The 19,902-nt window shown below is 41.1% G+C and overlaps 1 protein-coding gene across 12 annotated transcripts in view; it reads left to right on the top strand.

The window, feature by feature from the left end:
* TUT4 (terminal uridylyl transferase 4) overlaps positions 1-19,902 on the top strand; it is a 163,200-nt gene that overhangs the window by 27,651 nt on the left and 115,647 nt on the right. For 7 of the 12 annotated variants that reach the window (XM_074380829.1, XM_074380828.1, XM_074380820.1 and 4 more), the window contains 3 exons: positions 4,001-4,101; positions 4,918-5,728; positions 17,313-17,476. In XM_074380829.1, the coding sequence (XP_074236930.1) occupies positions 5,011-5,728; positions 17,313-17,476 (882 nt within the window). In that variant the 5' untranslated portion in view covers positions 4,001-4,101; positions 4,918-5,010. The remainder of the gene's footprint in view (positions 1-4,000; positions 4,102-4,917; positions 5,729-17,312; positions 17,477-19,902) is intronic. The other 5 variants (XM_074380822.1, XM_003921551.4, XM_010348963.2 and 2 more) reach the window with 1 other exon arrangement.

Below are 19,902 nucleotides of genomic sequence, written 5' to 3'. Positions count from 1 at the left end.
AACCTTTGCCACCTGGGTTCAAGCAATTCTCCTGCTTCAGCCTCCCGGGTAGCTGGGATTACAGCCATGCACCACTATGCCCAACTGACTTTGTATTTTTAGTAGAGATGGGATTTCTCCATTTTGGTCGAAGCTGGTCTTGAACTTCTGACCTCAGCCTTCCGAAGTGTTGCGATTACAGGTGTGAGCCATTGCACCTGGCTTCAATTTTTGAAATAAGCTCATTTTAGTTTTTAAAGTGAGGAACCTGCAGCAGTTCTCACAAGAATTTAGAAATAGTCATGCATTTTGACAACTCTTTTGACAGTTACGTACAACACCTTATCAAGAATAATAAAAGCAAAATGTATTAATTAAATATATTTACATAAAAGGAGCAAAAGCATTCTTTTACAGTTGTAAGATTTTTTTGTTTTTGTTTTTGTTTTGAGATGGAGTTTCGCTCTTGTTACCCAGGCTGGAGTGCAATGGCGCGATCCCGGCTCACCGCAACCTCCGCCTCCTGGGTTCAGGCAATTCTCCTGTCTCAGCCTCCTGAGTAGCTGGGATTACAGGCATGCACCACCATGCCCAGCTAACTTTTTGTATTTTTTTAGTAGGGACGGAGTTTCACCTTGTTGACCAGGATGGTCTCGATCTCTTGACCTTGTGATCCACCTCCCAAAGTGCTGGGATTACAGGCTTGAGCCACCGCACCCGGCCTGTTTTTGTTTTTGTTTTGAGATGGAGTCTCGCTTTGTCATTCAGGCTGGAGTGCAATGGCGCGAGATCTCGGCTCATTGCAACCTCTGCCTCCAGATTCAAGCAATTCTCCTGCCTTAGCCTCCTTCGTATTTTTAGTAGAGACAGAGTTTCAGTATGTTAGGCTGGTGTCGAACTCCTGACCTCATGATCCACCTGCCTTGGCCTCCCAGAGTGCTGGGATTACAGGTGTGATCCACTGTGCTGGACCTTACAGTTGTAAGTTTCAGTAGCTTTCACCAGAAAATTTAGTCAGAATATTAATGGTGAAAATCTAGTGGGTTTTTTTTTTTTTTTTTGAGACAGAGTAGTCTCGCTCTGTCATCAGGCGCCAGGCTGGAGTGCAGTGGCGCGAGCTCAGCTAACTGCAGCGTCCGCCTCCTGGGTTCAAGCAGTGCTTCTACCTCAGCCTCCCAAGTAGCTGGGACTACAGGCACGCACCACGCCCAGCTAATTTTTTTTTCGCCCAGCTAATTTTTTTTTTTTTTTTTAAAGTAGAGACAGGGTTTCGCTATGTTGGCCAGGATGGTCTCGATTTCTTGACCTTGTGATCTGTCTACCTTGGCCTCTCAAAGTGCTGGAATTACCGGCGTGAGCCATTGCGCCCGGCCTAGGTTTTTGTTTTTTTTTTTTATTGAAAAAGTGTTTTACTTTGCTATACTCCAACTGACACCATATCTAGTATAGTTTTGACTTTAATTTTTATTATGATTGTTGGAAACTGGTTTATAACATCAGGAAAAAATCTACATTGAGACAATAGATTACTCAGCAAGGCTGGTTTACTTCCTGCAGGAAGGATGCAACTCCCTGGCAGTCTTGCCACGAGAGCACACCTGAACAAGGGAGACAGGGACATTTAGAACTTTCATAACCTGACGCGGTTGCGCTAATGCTATGTCCAGTTTCCATTGGCTGGAACCGGCTCTCACATTCTATGCTTGACCTGATTGGCTAAAAACTTGGAAATTTTCTAAAGAGGTAAAGGCAGAGGAGAACAAAGCAAAAGAGGAAGTAACTTGAGGAATGCTTAGAGAAGCGATAACATTTCAAAATAAGGAAGGGGAATAAGCTATGATGTAAGACTTGCCTGGGCTTGTCCAACAAGAACATGGGATGCACTTATTTCTTTATTATGACTAACAGCTACTTTGAGATTATTAGCAAAAGCTTTAAAGTAAACTAACCTTTGAAGAAACTGTTGTTTATTCATAATAAACTAGGAGGAAAGCTTTGAAGAGGAACCTTTTATTTATTCTTATTTCCTACAATAATAATTTAGAAAGAAGAACCTAATATATTTATTAAGTAAAAGACATTATTACTCTGGGCAAGCAAGGCAGAGGATGGAGAGGACTGTACTACAAAGAAGAATTATTAGTTGAGTGTGGTGGTTTATCCCTGTAATACCAGTGCTTCGGGAGACTGAGATGGGTGGATCACTTCAGGCTGGGAGTTTGACATAATGAGACTCTGTCTTTACAACAACAACAAAATTAGCTAGGTATGGTGGTGTGTGCCTGTATTCTTTCTGCTTGGGAGGCTGAGGCAGGAGGATCATTTGAGTCAGGAGTTCCAGCCTGCAGTGAGCTACTGAGACCAGTGCGGCCATAGAGACCCCTACCCATGCGACACTGAAGGAATTGAGAAGCAGACACCCAGATAGAAAAGCAAAGTGGGTCTATGGTGGGGGAGGGCAACAAACAGCCTTCAGAGCTGAGAGTCTCAGGGGCTGACAGCCTTCTGGGCTGAGGGCCCCAAGTAGACTCTGACCCATGCATTTATTCTCTCTCAACAGTTGATTGTTATTAACAAACAGATGTGCTAGGCGTGGTGGCTCATGCCTGTAATCCCAGCACTTTGGGAGGCCGAGGTGGGTGGATCACGAGGTCAAGAGATCGAGACCATCCTGGTCAACATGGTGAAACCCCGTCTCTACTAAAAATACAAAACATTAGCTGGGCACGCTGGCCCGTGCTTGTAATCCTAGCTACTCAGGAGGCTGAGGCAGGAGAATTGCCTGAACGCAGGAGGCGGAGGTTGTGGTGAGCTGAGATCGTGCCATTGCTCTCCAGCCTGGGTAACAAGAGCAAAACTCTGTCTCAAAAAAAAAAAAAAACAACAACAACAAACAGATGTTTGGTATTTTCTCATAACACAAAAATATACCAAGTAGGCAGCTGGTGCCCACTAACCACTGATCACAGACAAACTAAAAAGTATTCTCCACAGGGAGCCACGGGGGCAGGGTCAGATGTCCTGTGCTTAAAGAATTGTTCTAACTGGTGTATGTTATTTATATATATTGTCCTGCCACTTTAGAATGTCCCAAGTAGTTTTCTGCTTGGGGGCAGGGGGCAGCGGCAGCGGCAGCAGGTTTCCCTTGCCATCATTCTTCTTAGCAAACAATATATTTTATCGTACACTCAGCATTTCTCAGCAATCATATAGGTAGCATTTCTCAACAGTGAGTGATTATTAAAATTAAGAGTAAGCTCTTTATTTTAGGTAAGTTTTTGTGTTTATATGATGTGAAGTTATATGATTAGAGATGTTTACCTAAGTTTGTAATTTAGCAAATCAAGTAAAATCAAAGTTGGTACATTTTAATTCCATGCAGTTTCCATTTGCTGGCAGAAGGACTCTAATTTTATTCATATTATTAATCTTTGTTTAGAAACAGATCTGAATTTAAGGTGTATAGGGCAAAGTGAATTGTAAAAAAATCAGATTTTTTCATAAAATCACTTTTGTTGCGTTGTTGTTGAGACAGAGTATCACTGTTGCCGAGGCTGGAATGCCGAGGGTGTCATCTTGGCTCACTGCATACAGCCTCTGCCTGATGGTCTCAAGTGATTCTCCCACCTCAGCCTCCTAAGTAACTGGGACTGCAGGCATGCTCTACAATGGCCAGCTAATTTTTGTTTTGTTTGTAGAGGCAGATTTCGCCATGTTGCCCAGGCTGGTCTTGAACTCCTGGACTCAGGTAATCTGCCCACCTCAGCCTCCCAAAGTGCTGAGCTTAGAGACGTGAAACACCTTGCCTGGCCAAAATCAGTTATTTCTAATATAGAAATAATTTAATAAGATGCATTATTTTCATTTGTTTATAGTTTGTGCTGTGTGATAAATTTAATGTTTCTTAATGTAATTGTTCCTATTATAGGACAAAATGGGTTCTAATTGACTTCAGAGTTCTATCATTTTTTTTTTTTGACATTATTATGTTTTGAGACAGACTTTCACTCTTGTTGTCTAGGCTGGAGTGTAATGGTGCGATCTCAGCTCACTGTAATAACCTTTGCCTCCTGGATTCAAGCAATTTTCCTGCCTCAGCCTCTCCAGTTGGTGGGATTACAGGTGTGTGCCACCACGCCCTGCTAATTTTTTGTATTTTTAGTAGAAACAGGGATTTACCATGTTAGCCAGGCTGGTCTTGAACTCCTGACCTCAAGTGATCTACCTGCCTCGACCTCCCAAATTGCTGGGATTACAGGTGTGAGCCACTGCATCCGGCCTCAACATCATTATTATTTTTTTGAGACAGAGTCTTGCTGTCACCCAGGCTAGAGTGCAGCAGCGCAGTCTTGGCTTTCTGCAACCTCTGCCTTCTGGGTTCAACTGATTCTCCTGTCTCAGCCTCTCCAGTAGCTGGGATTACAGGTGCCTGTCACCACGCCTGGCTAGTTTTTGTATTTTTAGTAGAGATGGGGTTTCACCATGTTGATCAGGGTAGTCTCAACTCAGCCTTAGGTGATCCACCTGCCTGACCTCCCAAAGTGTTGGGATTACAGGCGTGAGCCTGTAATTACATGCCCCATGCCCGGCCAAGATTGCATGTGTTTTTTAAAATTGTTTCCTTTTATGTTAATTGTGATATATTCAATTGCAAGTTTTAGGTTTCTATTGAAATTCTTAAAGGAATGTGAAACGACCTTTACTTCTAAAATTCTTTGGTTTGGTGCTGTATTACCATAATTACATTAGAATTCCATTGTTGAGCATTTTACTATTTACCTAGTGGACTGTAACTCCTTCTCATATAGCTTTTTTTTTTTTTTTTAATTGTTTCTTTAGTTTTTAGAACAAGTTTAAAATATGTTGTTTAATGTCTAACCATAAAAATATGGTTTTTCCACTTTAAATAACAGATTTTTCTTTCTTTTAACCTAATAGTGTGCTTGCCTAAACTGGATTTGAAGCAATTTAAACTACTGGAGATCTGCCACTTTATAATATCATAATTGGAAAGAAGCAGATTTTCAAATAATGGAAGAGTCTAAGATCTTAAAAAGTGAAAATCATGAACCAAAGAAGAATGTTATTTGTGAAGAAAACAAAACAGTTCAAGTTATAGCTAATCAAATGTTGAAAGCTAGAAATGATAAGTCCATAAAAGAAATTGGGAACAGCTCTCCAAATAGGAGTAGTAGTAAAAAAAATAAGCAAAATGATATGTGTATAGAAAAAACAGAAGTTAAATCATGTAAAGTAAATGCTGCCAACCTTCCCGGCCCTAAAGATTTGGGGGTAGTCCTTCGAGATCAAAGTCATTGCAAAGCAAAAAAATTTCCTAATTCACCGGTGAAAGCCGAAAAGGCACCCATTTCACAGGCAAAATTAGAAAAGGTAACCAGTTTACAGGCAAAAGCAGAAAAATCACCGAAGTCACCTAATTCAGTGAAAGCAGAAAAAGCAACCAGTTCTCAGATGAAGTCAGAAAAGGCGCTGAGTTCACCACCAGAAGCAGAAAAGGGACCTAGTTTACTGTTGAAAGACATGAGACAGAAGACAGAATTACAACAGATTGGGGAAAAAATTCCAAGCTCCTTTACTTCTGTGGACAAAGTGAATATTGAAGCTGTAGAGGGAGAAGAATATGCTCTGCAAAACTCACCACGACCTCAGAAACAACAAACATGTACAGATAATACTGGTGATTCTGATGATAGTGCTTCAGGAATTGAAGATGTATCGGACGATTTGAGTAAGTACAAATTAGATTATCCCACAAGTCATTTTTTGGAGGGATTTTTTTGTGTATTAATGTTCCTTAGAGTATCCCTGGTTTAACCATTTTAATTACAAAAAGCCATGGCTGTACATAATTTTTAGCACTTTTTTCCCCCATATGAAAACATTCAAATGAATGCTATTTGAATTAGTGGTTTTTTATTAGATTGATACTTGGTGAAACTAAAAAACACCTTTTCATTTATTATGGTAGGTACAAAGACTGAGCAAATAATAATTTAGTGTATTTAGTTGATACACATATGCTCATACACATACACAGTCTGTTTAACTGGTCTTGAAAATGTATTGCTCATTCATTTACCAAATATGTATGTATTGAGTTCTTCTTCATATATATATATATATATATATATATATATATATATATGAAGCATTATATACATTATATATATATATGTGTATATATATATATTTTATATATATATATATATATATATATCAAGCATTTGTTTACGGTAGAAAACCAAAACAAAAAATACCACAGCCCTAAACCTCAAGGAATCTTCCAGTCTGATGGGTGATACAGATAAACAATGATTTTCAGTGCCAAAAACATAATTAGAGTTCAGAGAGCACATGATTAAATAGTGAGATGTAGACTTTAGGCCTTGAGAAAATGGGTTATATAAATTGGGAGGTTGAGTATTACTGAGACTTAGTATGGCCAGAGCAGAAAGTTGAGGTTAAGAATGGCAAAAGATGCAGCTGAAAAGGAACACAGGAATATCCAGGCCTTCTAAGCCATGCCAGAAAGTTTGGACTTTATCATGAGTATTTTCAGAAGCTGCTGGAGAGGTTTTTTTTGTTGTTGTTGTTTTCTTGAGATAGGGTCTTGCTCTGTCACCCAGGCTGGAGTACAGTGGCACAATCTTGGCTCACTGCAACCACTGCCTCCTGGTTTCAAGCAATTCTCCTGCCTCAGTCTCCCGAGTAGCTGGGACTACAGGAGCCTGCCTCCGTGCCCGGCTAATTTTTATAATTTTAGTAGAGAAGCAGTTTCACCATATTGGCTAGGCTAGTCTCAAACTCCTGACCTTGTGATCTGCCCACCTCAGCCTCCCAGAGTGCTGGGATTACAGGCGTGAAAGAATTTTGAGTAAAGTGATGCTATGATCAGATTTTTTTTTTTTTTTTTTTTTTTTGGGCTCTGTTGCCCAGGCTGGAGTGCAGTGGAACAGTCGTGGCCCACTGCAACCTCCACCTCCCAGGCTCAAGCAATTCTCCTACCTTAGCCTCCTGAGTAGCCGGGATTATAGGCACTTGCCACCACACCCAGCTAAATTTTTCTTTTTTTTTTAAGACAGTCTCGCTCTGTCGCCAGGCTGGAGTGCAGTGGTACAGTCTTGGCTCACTGCAACCTCCACCTCCTGGGTTCAAGCAGTCTCCTGCCTTAGCCTCCTGACTAGCTAGGACTACAGGTGCTTGGCACCACACCTGGCTAATTTTTGTATTTTTAGTAGAGACAGAGTTTTGCCATGTTGTCCAGGATGTTCTCGATCCCTTGACTTCATGATCCACCCACCTCTGCTTCCCAAAGTGTTGGGATTACAGGTGTGAGCCACTGTGTCTGGCCCAATCTGGCTAATTTTTGTACTTTTATTAGAGACAGAGTTTCACCATGTTGGCCAGGCTGGTCCAAACTCCTGATCTCAGGTGATCTGCCTGCCTCAGCCTCCTGAAGTGCTGGGATAACAGGCATGAGCCACTGAGCTAGGCCTATGATCAGATTTTTAAAAAAATCTTTTTTAGGCTGGGCGCGGTGGCTCAAGCCTGTAATCCCAGCACTTTGGGAGGCCGAGGCGGGTGGATCACGAGGTCGAGAGATCGATACCATCCTGCTCAACATGGTGAAACCCCGTCTCTACTAAAAATACAAAAAAATTAGCTGGGCATGGTGGCACGTGCCTGTAATCCCAGCTTTACTAAGGAGGCTGAGGCAGGAGAATTGCCTGAACCCGGGAGGCGGAGGTTGCGATGAGCGGAGATCGCGCCATTGCACTCCAGCCTGGGTAACAAGAGTGGAAAAAAAAAAAAATCTTTTTTAGTATAATGCAGGAAATTCTTTGGTAGGAACAGGACTGGAAGCAAAGATTGGTTGGGACACTTAAGAGTTTACTTGCGGACTGTTGTAAATTCATTTTGTTGTGGGATCCTGATTTTAGTTTTAATTGTTTAGAAATGTTGTCTGTTTTGAGTAACTTTAATCCTGATTTTGTTTAAATAATTTTTTTTGTAATCTTTTTTTTCTAGTGTTTTCAGGGCTGAAAGAATACAGCCTTATCTTGATGTAGAAATAAAAAGAACCTATTTCTGAATCATCTGCCACACATTGAGAAACACTGGTAAATAATTCAGAAATAGCTTCTTTTTATTTCTTGTGGCACACAGATGATCATATATATCAACAGACTAAAAAAAATTTAATAGGGTTCCCTTCATGTGTCTCAGTCTCATAATTGTATAATAAGGCTGAGGACAAGGACAAATTTAAAAACTAAGTCAGTTTAGAGACAGAATCAAGTAAGTGATAATACTGGTAATGTTTATTTACGGGAAAATCTAAACAATGGTATCGGAATGATTGAAGTTAGGAAATAGTGATGGTTGTGTTTTGTTTGGTTTTGTTTGGTTTGGTTTTTGAGATGGGTTTTGCTCTGTCACCCAGGCTGGAGCACAGTGGTGCAGTCTTGGCTCACTGCAACCTCTGTCTCCTGGGTTCAAGGGATCCTCTTGCATCTGCTGGGACTACAGGTGTATGCCACCATGCCGAACTAATTTTGTATTTTTAGTAGAGACTGGGTTTCACCATGTTGGCCAAGCTGGTCTTGAACTCCTGGCCTCAAGTGATACCCCCACCTTGACCTCCCGAAGTGCTGGGATTACAGTCATGAGCCACTGCATCTGGCCAGGAAATAGTGGTGTTTAAGGTCACTTAATTGGCCGGGCACGGTGGCTCATGCCTGTAATCCTAGCACTTTAAGAAGCTGAGGCCTTTGGATCAACTGAGGTCAGGAGGTTGAGACCAGCCTGGCCAATGTGGTGAAATCCCCAACTCTACTAAAAACACAAAAATCAGCTGGATGTGGTGGCACATAACTGTAATCTCAGCTACTTGGGAGGCTGAGGCTGGAGAATCAGTTGAACCCAGGAGGCGGAGGTTGCAGTGAGCCAGGATTGCGCCATTGCACTCCAGCCTGAGTGACAGAGTGAGACTTGGTCTCAAAAAAAAAGACTTAATTAAAGGTTTTGTTATTTGAATTAGTGAAAACCTGATTTAAAGATTATTTATTTATTTATTTGAGACAGTCTCACTCTGGCGTCCGGTGCAGTGGCGTGATCTTGGCTCGCTGTAACCTCTGCCTCCTGGGTTCAAGGAATTCTCCTGCCTTAGCTTCTTCAGTAGCTGGGACTACAGGCGCCTACCACCACACCCAGCTAATTCTTACATTTTTAGTAGAGATGGTGTTTTGCCATGTTGTCCAGGCTCAGACTCCTCACCTCAGGTGATCTGCCCACCTTGACCTCCCAAAGTGCTGGGATTACAGGCGTGAGCCACCACCCTGGCCAAAAAAAAAATTTTTTTAAAAGACAACAAAAAATTGAGTTGACATAGGGAGATAGTTATGAATATGGGTTCTGGAGTGAAATTGCATGAGTTTTGAATTCCAACTTCTTTTTTTTTTTTTTGAGACGGAGTTTCGCTCTTGTTACCCAGGCTGGAGTGCAATGGCGCGATCTCGGCTCACTGCAACCTCCGTCTCCTGGCAGGCAATTCTCCTGCCTCAGCCTCCTGAGTAGCTGGGATTACAGGCACGCGCCACCAAGCCCAGCTAATTCTTTGTATTTTTAGTAGAGACGGGGCTTCACCATGTTGACCAGGATGGTCTCGATCTCTTGACCTCATGATCCACCCGCCTCGGCCTCCCAAAGTGCTGGGATTACAGGCTTGAGCCACCGCGCCCGGCCGAATTCCAGCATCTTAATAACTTTTTAACTTTCGATAAACTGCTTATGCGTGAAAAATATGTTTCCTCATTTAAAAAAAAGTGGAGATGCTGCTACCTATGTTATAAAGATTAAGTGAAATAATCCAGTAGAGTGTTTCATGTAGTCCCGGACACAGTAGCCATGCGATGGCAGTGACTATCACTTATTGTATTGCTCCAGTTAAATGCCGTTTTCACTCGTTAACACGAAGACCAAGTTGAACTAGTTTCAGGAAGTTAGCTTAAGGAAGCTAGTAGACCAAGTAGACGTTCTTTTGGGAAACTTGGTTTAACAAATTAATAAGAATGATTTGTAGTATACAGTCATTTTTCATACGTAAGTGCTTCTCATTTTTAAAGAATTCTTCTTCTTCTTATTATTTTTTGAGACAGAGTCTTGCTTTGTTGCCCCAGCTGGAGTGCAGTGGCACAATCTTGGCTCACCACAACCTCTGCCTCCTGGGTTCAAGCAGTTCTCTGCCTCAGCTTCCCAAGTAGCTGGGATTACAGGCACCTGCCACCATACTCGGCTAATTTTTGTGTTTTAGTAGAGACAGAGTTTCACCATCTTGGCCAGGCTGGTCTTGAACTCCTGACCTTGTGATCCACCTGCCTCAGCCTCTCATAGTGCTGGGATTACAGATGCGAGCCACCCTGCCCAGCCAAATATTTCTCTTTAAATTAATGTAGAATATATGTATAATATTTGCCTTGAAATCTGTTTTTTTTTTTTGAGATGGAGTTTTGCTTTGTCGCCAGGCTAGAGTGCAGTGGCGCTATCTCGGCTCACTGCAACCTCCTCTGACTCCTTGGTTCAAGCAATTCTCCTGCTTCAGTGCCCTAAGTTGCTGGGATTACAGGCACATGCCATCATGCCCAACTAATTTTTGTGTTTTTAGAAGAGACAGGGTTTCACCATGTGGGCCTAGATGGTCTTGATCTCCCAACCTTGTGATCCACCCACCTCTGCCTCCCAAAGTGCTGGGATTGCAGGTGTGAGCCACCTTGCCCAGCCTTTAAGTCATGTTTACACATAATTGTTTAGCACTTCTTTTTTTTCCCATCCAAATTAATATTTGAATTAATGGTTTCATATTAGATTGATTCTTGTTGAAATAAATACAGTACAATCTTTAGATCATTATCTCTTTTTTTTTTTTTTTTTTTTTGAGATGAAGTCTCACTCAGGCTGGAGTGCAGTGGCATGATCTTGACTCACTGCAATCTCGGCCTCCTGGGTTCAAGCGATTCTCCTGCTTCATTCTCCTTAGTAGCTGGGATTAGAAGTAGGTGCCACCACACGTGGTTAATTTTTGTATAGTAGAGATGGGGTTTCACCATGTTGTTCAAGGTAGTCTGAAACTCCTGACCTCATGATCTGCCTGCCTCAGCCTCCCAAAGTACTAGGATCACAGGTGTGAGCCACTGCACCCGGCTGTCTTTTTGTGTTTTTTTGAGACAGGGTCGCTCTGTTGCTCAAGCTGAAGTACAGTGACACCATCACAGCTCACTGCACCTTCTGCCTCCTAGGCTCAAGTGATTCTTGTGCCTCAGCCTCTGAGTAGCTGGGACTACAGGCATGTGCTGCTATACTCTGATGATTTTTGTATTTTTAGTAGAGATGAGGTTTCACTGTGTAGGCCAGGCTGGTCTTGAACTCCTGACCTCAAGCGATTTGCCCGCCTGGGCCTCCCAAAGTGCTGGGATGATAGGGGTGAGCTACCACACCTGGCTAGATCATTATTTATTTGGACTTTGATTAATCTCAGTCTTCTCCATTAGGCCTAACTTTAGCTCCCACATAGCATTTACATAATTTTGCTTTTTGCCATTCATTCATTTATTCAATAAATTTTTGGTTTTTTTGGTGTTACTACATGCCAGGAACTGAACTAGTCATTAGGAATATAGAAATGATGAAACGGATATTTCCACCCTTATGGAGTTAATATTCTAGTGGGATGAAACAGAGAACAAACACAATAAATACGAAAAATAGTAAGTTAAGTAAGGTGATTTTAAATCCTTTGAGAAAAATGAAATAGGAAAGTTATGCTGCTATTGGTAGCAGTGGAGCTAAGTTTTCAATGAGAAAGTGACATTACAGCAAATACTTGAAGGAAAGAGTTGAATGAGCCAGGTGAATATTTCAGGAGAGTATTCTTGATCTGGGTTTCTCAAACTTTAATATGCATATGAATTGTTTGGAAATCATATTAAAATGCAGAGTCTTGGGCCTCATTTCCAGAGTTTGTTGCTTCAGAAAGCCTAGGATGAGGCCTTAGAAATTGGATTTCTTTTTTTTTTTTTGAGATGGAGTTTCATTCTTGTTACCCAGGCTGGAGTGCAATGGCGCGATCTCGGCTCACCGCAACCACCGCCTCCTGGGTTCAGGCAGTTCTCCTGCCTCAGCCTCCTGAGTAGCTGGGATTACAGGCACGCGCCACCAAGCCCAGCTAATGTTTTGTATTTTTAGTAGAGACGGTGTTTCACCATGTTGACCAGGATGGTCTCGATCTCTTGACCTTGTGATCCACCTGCCTCAGCCTCCCAAAGTGCTGGGATTACAGGCTTAAGCCACCGCACCCGGCCTAGAAATTGGATTTCTAATAAGCTCCCAAGTGATGCTGATGCTGCTGGTCAAGATTATGCTTTTGAGCAGCATGCACCAACTCATCTTACTTCACTTTTATCACCCTTCATTGTGTTTTTAGTATACCAACCAGAATGATCCTGTTAAAATAAGTCAGATCACATTACTATTGTTTAGAATGTTTCCCATCAGAGTAAAAGCTAGTGTTTTTACAGTGGCTTGTAGAGCCTTACATGATCTGTGACACTCCCCAGTTTCTCTGCCTTGCCCTCATTTGTTTACTTCTCACCCTTTCTCTAGGCTACATCTGCATGGTTTTCTTGAATTTCCTCAACTGAGAAGGTAGATAACCATCTGAGGACCTTTGCATTTGCTTTTTCCTCTGCCTCAAACACTCATTCCCCAAATGTCCATATGGCTAGCTCTCTTAAACTTCCTTTGCCTTTTTTTTTTTTTTTTTTTTTTTTTTTTCTGAGATAAGGTCTCAATTCTGACACCCAGGCTGGAGTGCAGTGGCACGATCTCAGCTTACTGCAGCCTCCGTCTCCTGGGTTTAGGCAGTTCTCCTGCCTCAGCCTCTCAAGTAGTTGGGATTTGTGTGTCATAAAATTCATCCTTTTAAAGTATATAATTCTGTCATGCTGTTGAGTCTATTTTTTTATTTGAAAAATCTAAGTATTCAGTAATTTTTAGTGTATTCACAAAGTTGTGCTGCCATCACTATATAATTCTGAACATTTTCATGACTCCATAAAGAAACTCCATACCCATTAGCAGTCACTATGCATTACCTCCTTCTCCCCACTGACAACTATGCATTTATTTTTTTTCTCTGTAGATGTGTCTATTTTATATAAATGAAATAATACAACATGTGGCCTGTTGTACCTGGCTTATTTGGCTTAGCATATTTTTTTCAAGGTTAATTCATGTTATTGCATGTATTGGTACATCATTCCCTTTTATTGCCAAGTAATATTCCATTATATGGATATATTACATTTTGTCCTTTCATCAGTTGATAGATATTTTGATTGTTTCCATCTTTTGATTATTCTGAAGAATGCTGTTCTGAACATTTATGTAAAAGTTGTGTGGATGTGTATTTTCATTTTTTCTGGATATATATTTCGAAGTGGAATTGATATGTTGTATACTAACTGCATATTTAATTTTTTTTGGTGATAAATACATGTAAGATTTACCATCTTAACCATTTTAAAGTTTACAGTTCAGTGACACTAAGTACATTCAGAGTGTTGTACAATAATTACTACTGTCTAATTTCAGAACTTTTTCATCATCCCAAAAGGAAACCCCATGTTTATTAAGTGTTACTCCCCATTCACCACTTTCCCCAGTCTCTGGCAACTAATACACTTTCTATTTCTATGTATTTGCCTGTTCTAAATATTTCATAGAAATGAAGTCAGACAGCCCCCTGGCACCAAGTAGCCTGAAAGCCCCTCAGCCCAGAAGCTAAGAAATGAAGTCATATAGTATGTGGTCTTCTGTGGCTTTCATTTAGTGTTATGTTTTTAAGGTTTATCCATGTTGTAGCATATCTCAGTACTTCATTCCTTTTTAAGGCTGTTGCTATGGACTGGATTATATTCCCTCACAAATTCGTATGTTGAAGCCCTAACCTCCAATGTAATTGTGTTTGGAAACAGGGCCTTTAGGTGGCAAATAAGGTTAAATGAGGTCATAGGGTGATGTCCTAATCTGGCCTTCTAAAAAGAAGAGAGAACCTCTGTCCTATAAGAAAAGGCCATGTGAACAAACAGTAAGAAAGTAGCTATTTGCATCCTGAGGAGAGAGCCCTCACGAGGCAGTGACCCTGCTGGAACCTTGATCTTGGACTTTACAGTCTCCAGAACTGTGAGAAAATAAACTTCTGTTGTTCAGGCCATCCAGTCTGTAGTATTTTGTTGTGGCAGCCTGAGCTGACTATGAATAATATTCCATTGTATACATATACCACATTTTGTTTACCCATTCATCAATAATAAATTCTTGGTGTGTTTCCATTTTTGGCTATTGTGAATATTCTCTGAACATTCATGTGCAAGTTTTTGTGTGGATACAGGTTTTCAATTCTTGTTTTGTGAGAGTATTAACATACAATGAACTAGTGTCTTTGGAACATGATTTAGGATATTCTGCCTGATACTATTTTATTTTCTAGAAAATTAAATAATTTTATTTCTGACTTTTAAAGAAGATATGTAGCTTTCTCTAATTCTTTATATTAGCAGAAACAGTAGTTTTACAAGATTTGCTGATGTTGGTTGCCTTGTCATACAATGCCAGTTACACATATAGAAAAGAGAAGAAGGTTATATTATTATGTCTTCCTGTTACCTTTTTTCATGAAAAGTAGAAATAATACTAGAATTTCATCTTTTCTTACATTTTCATAATAAAATGGTTTCTAAAAAACTGAATCATTTTTCCAAATATTAGGACATAATTGCAAATTGCTTATGGTGCATCAGTATTCCTTCAACTGTAATTTAAGAAACACTTACGTAACCTAGCCACACTTCTGGTGTTTGAGTCCTTTTATAACATCCTTATCTGAGTTTGCCTTCCTATTCTAGAAACTCCTGCCGGGCGTGGTGGCTCAAGCCTGTAATCCCAGCACTTTGGGAGGCCGAGGCGGGTGGATCACGAGGTCGAGAGATCGAGACCATCCTGGTCAACATGGTGAAACCCCGTCTCTACTAAAAACACAAAAAAGTAGCTGGGCATGGTGGCGCTTGCCTGTAATCCCAGCTAGTCAGGAGGCTGAGGCAGGAGAATTGCTTGAACCCAGGAGGCGGAGGTTGCGGTGAGCTGAGATCGCGCCATTGCACTCCAGCCTGGGTAACAAGAGCGAAACTCCGTCTCAAAAAAAAAAAAAAAAAAAAAAAAAAAAAGAAACTCCTGTACTCTTGTGGTAGGAAATGCACCATCTCTGGAAGTATACCATTTATTTGTTCAGAAAATAAGTGCTATTGAAAGGTATCTTGGGCCATGCACTGCGGTTCATGCCTGAAATCCTAGCACTTTGGGAGGCCAAGGTGGAAAGATCATGAGGCCAAGAGATTGAGACCATCTTGACCAACATGATAAAAGCTCCTTCCCTACTAAAAATACAAAAATTAGCTGGGCATGGTGGCGGGCTCCTTTAGTCCCAGCTACTCTGGAGGCTGAGGCAGGAGAATCGCTTGACCCAGGAGGCAGAGGTTGTAATCAGCTGAGATCACACCATTTCACTCCAGCCTGGCAACAGAGCAAGACTGTCTCAAAAAAAAAAAAAAAACGGTGTCAGGGTTCCTCTAGAGGGCATGCAGTTGGCTTTTGAGGACAGAATGGAGAGATTTGTTGATGATCTATGAGCATTTCTTTTTGGAAATGCTTTTAGATACATTCAGATTCAGTTATTCAACATGACACAGAGTGTTAGCTCTGGTCTAGGCATTATATTAAAATCTGAAGGTGAAAGTAAGACCTGGTCATTAGCATCAAGGAATCCATCATTTAATGTAGGAGATAGATAGATGAATACAAATTCCATTACTCTGTAAATGTGAGATAATAGAGGGTAATAGAATAAGAGAATGTCAGAGTGGCTTATAAAACAAGTGGTGTGGTGCTTAAGCTAAAATTTGAAGGACAGGTAAATATTATTAATTGGGGGGGCATCAATGGAGAAGGGAATAGCATATGTAAATACACTGAGACTTGAAGCAGCTTTGGTGGTTCATTCTAGCACATTTAATATGAAGTGAAAAGTGTTGTGGCAAGATCTGAGGTTAGAGTTACAGGCAAGTTAGCTAGATTTTTTTCTTTAGGGTTTGGTTTAAATGATACCTACTCACCACAGCCTCCGCCTCCTGGGTTCAGGCAATTCTCCTGCCATAGCCTCCTGAGTAGCTGGGATTACAGGCATGCACCACCATGCCCAGCTAATGTTTTGTATTTTTAGTGGAGACAGGGTTTCACCACGTTTACTGGGATGGTCTCAATCTCTTGACCTCGTGTTCCACCTGCCTCGGCCTCCCAAAGTGCTGGGATTACAGGCGTGAGGTGAACCGAGATTGCGCCATTGCACTCCAGCCTGGGTAACGAGCGAAACTCTGCCTAAAAAAAAAAAAGATACCTACTCAGAGAAGCCTTCTCTGGTTCCCATATCTAAAGTTGGTCTCCCTCTCAGTTCCTTGCTTTTTTCCTTTGTAACATTTATTACAATTTATAATTATTGTTTTTACTGCCTTCATGAGGGCAAGGGACTGTGTGTAATATGCTAAGGAGTTTAAATTTTATTCTGAACCCTTCAAAAGCCTTTTATGTGTTTTAAGCAAGATAATAACGTGATTTGGTTTATATTTTAAATATCGTACTGATAGGGAACCTACTCTAGGCTAGGTACATATTGCTGGATGCTGCAGATGCAAAGGCGAAAACAGTCTATGCCTCAGATTACAATCTAATTAGGAGGCAGAGAAGCAAAGTAAAACCATTGATGTAGTGGAGATACCCTTGAGTTCAGTGGAAGGAAAGAAGGAGGCTTGTGTGGGTTTGTGGTTTGGAGTATACATATGTTAGTGAATTTAGTTCAGTGATTAATCTTTGAGTGGGACTCCAGTTTTTTATCAGATTGACTTCAGAGAGTCTACAGGATGATTATTTTATATTAGCTTTGTGTAATGTCTCAGTTACGTATCTCTTGATGGGTAGGTTGGAAGAACAAGCTAGTCAGTTGACCCATGAAGATTTTCTTTGTGACTTTTAATACCATGTATATATCTTGCCTATAATTTATATGTGTATACCAATTTGTATACTCTCCTAAGGAAAATATAAGGAAATAATATTTTTTCTGTGTATAAGTTTAATGTCTGTTTTCCATTAAAAATTTAAAAATTTTTCAGTTCTGATGATAACTGAGTGATTGCTTTCTTTTCTAGGTAAAATGAAGAATGATGAATCTAATAAAGAAAATTCTTCAGAGATGGACTATTTAGAAAATGCCACTGTCATAGATGAATCTACACTGACACCTGAGCAGAGGCTGGGGTTGAAACAAGCAGAAGAACGTTTAGAAAGAGATCACATCTTTCGACTTGAAAAAGTATGCTATGTTGTTTTAGTTATTCGGAGGGAAATGTGTGTTTCCTAACTTTTTTCCCCAAGTAGAGCTCTTTTTATTTTTCTTTTGTTCATAAAACAGAGGTAGCATTCATCTTTCCTACTTCCCTCTTTTCTACCTTTCTTCTTTCCCTCTCTTTTCTTCCTTGCCTCTTTTTTCAGCAGTTACTTATTATCTATGAGTCTGACTTAATTAATTCATCCCAAGAGTTGGCAAACTATAGTCTACCCCTTGTTTTTGTTTTTGGATGTGTTAAAGTACATCTAACCCCACCACTGGTTTTGGTAAACATTTTATTGGAATATAGCCATGCCTGTTTGTTTACATATAATCTGTGGCTGCTTTCATGCTACGATGGGAAATTTGAGTTGAGTAGTTGCCACAGAGCTTATATGCCTTGAAAAGCATATGATATTTATTTGCCAAAGCGTAAAATGTCTACCAAAATGTAACTTTGCCCCTTTACAGAAGAAACTTGCTGACCTCTGATATAGTCACTAATCAGATACTGAGTGCTTGTTTTGTGCCAGGTATTATGATAGGCACTGGGGATATGTTAGTGAAAATGGCAGTTTCTTCCCATTAGAAGTTAAAAGTTGCCGGGCGCGGTGGCTCAAGCCTGTAAGCCCAGCACTTTGGGAGGCCGAGGCGGGTGGATCACGAGGTCAAGAGATCGAGACCATCCTGGTCAACATGGTGAAACCCCGTCTCTACTAAAAATACTAAAAATTAGCTGGGCATGGCGGCGCGTGCCTGTAATCCCAGCTACTCAGGAGGCTGAGGCAGGAGAATTGCTTGAATCCAGGAGGCGGAGGCGGCGGTGAGCCGAGATCGTGCCATTGCACTCCAGCCTGGGTAACAAGAGCGAAACTCCGCCTCAAAAAAAAAAAAAAAAAGAAGTTAAAAGTTCATTCAGATTGGTGGAAATAAAATAGCAAATGCCATAATACACTAGACTTCTTCCTTTTTCTCCTTTCCTATATTTATTGAATATTTACTATGTATTGGGAACTATCATGGCCATTGGTATCTTATTCCTGTGTATTAATTTCTTAACCTAGAAATACACATTCTTGGCCTCAATAAAAACACTGCTAGGTTTTGAAGGAAAGAATCACAAATCACAGCTGGGCCTGGTGGCTCACACCTGTAATCCCAGCATTTTGGGAGGTGGGCAGATCGCTTGAGGTCAGGAATTTGAGACCAGACTGACCAACATTGTGAAACCCCATCTCTACTAAAAATACAAAAATTAGCCAGGTGTGGTGGTTAGCACCTGTAGTCCTAGCTACTTATGAGGCTGAGGCAGGAAAATTGCTTGAACCCAGGAGACGGAGGTTGCAGTGAGCCAAGATTGCGCCTCTGCACTCCCAGCCTGGATGACAGAGCAAGATTCCATCTCAAAAAAAAAAAAAAAAAAAAAAAAATCACAAATCAAACTACTGACAGATAGATGCTTGGGTTATTTGTGAATATGCATACAAGGAAATAGATCATAATTCTTGATAAATAAGGAAAGAAATGGTATGATTTTGTGTAGTTTAGAAAAACGAAATTATGTCTAGATTGAAGAAGATAATCTTGGATTCTTTTTTTTTTTTTTTTTTTTGGAGCCGGAGTCTCGCTCTTGTTACCCAGGCTGGAGTGCAATGGCGCGATCTCGGCTCACCGCAACCTCCGCCTCCTGGGTTCAGGCAATTCTCCTGCCTCAGCCTCCTGAGTAGCTGGGACTACAGGCACGCGCCATCATGCCCAGCTAATTTTTTGTATTTTTAGTAGAGGTGGGTTTTCACCATGTTGACCAGGATGGTCTCGATCTCTTGACCTCGTGATCCACCCGCTTCAACCTCCCAAAGTGCTGGGATTACAGGCGTGAGTCACCATGCCTGGCCAATCCTGGATTCTTAATAGAACTTATAGCAGAGTAGTCCCCACATGAAAAGAGAAAGGAATATCAAGGAGTAGGACCATAATATAGGAGAGAGTTTGGGTTGTATAGCTAGTTTTACAAGATCCTAGTTGAAAGGAAGTCTTTTTTGCAATTTGCTTTTTTACTTAGTTTTTTTTTTTTTTTTTTTTTTTTTGAGACGGAGTTTCGCCCTTGTTACCCAGGCTGCAGTGCAATGGCGCGATCTCGGCTCACCGCAACCTCCGCCTCCTGGGCTCAGGCAATTCTCCTGCCTCAGCCTCCTGAGTAGCTGGGATTACAGGCACGTGCCACCATGCCCAGCTAATTTTTTGCACTTTTAGTAGAGACGGGGTTTCACCATGTTGACCAGGATGGTCTCGATCTCTCGACCTCGTGATCCACCCGCCTCGGCCTCCCAAAGTGCTGGGATTACAGGCTTGAGCCACCGCGCCCGGCTTTTTTTTTTTTTTTTGAGGTGGAGTCTCGCTCTGTCACCCAG

The sequence above is a fragment of the Saimiri boliviensis genome, chromosome 11 (assembly GCF_048565385.1).
Source record: "Saimiri boliviensis isolate mSaiBol1 chromosome 11, mSaiBol1.pri, whole genome shotgun sequence".
NCBI lineage: Eukaryota > Metazoa > Chordata > Mammalia > Primates > Cebidae > Saimiri > Saimiri boliviensis.
This window is presented reverse-complemented; position numbering and strand designations above follow the sequence as displayed.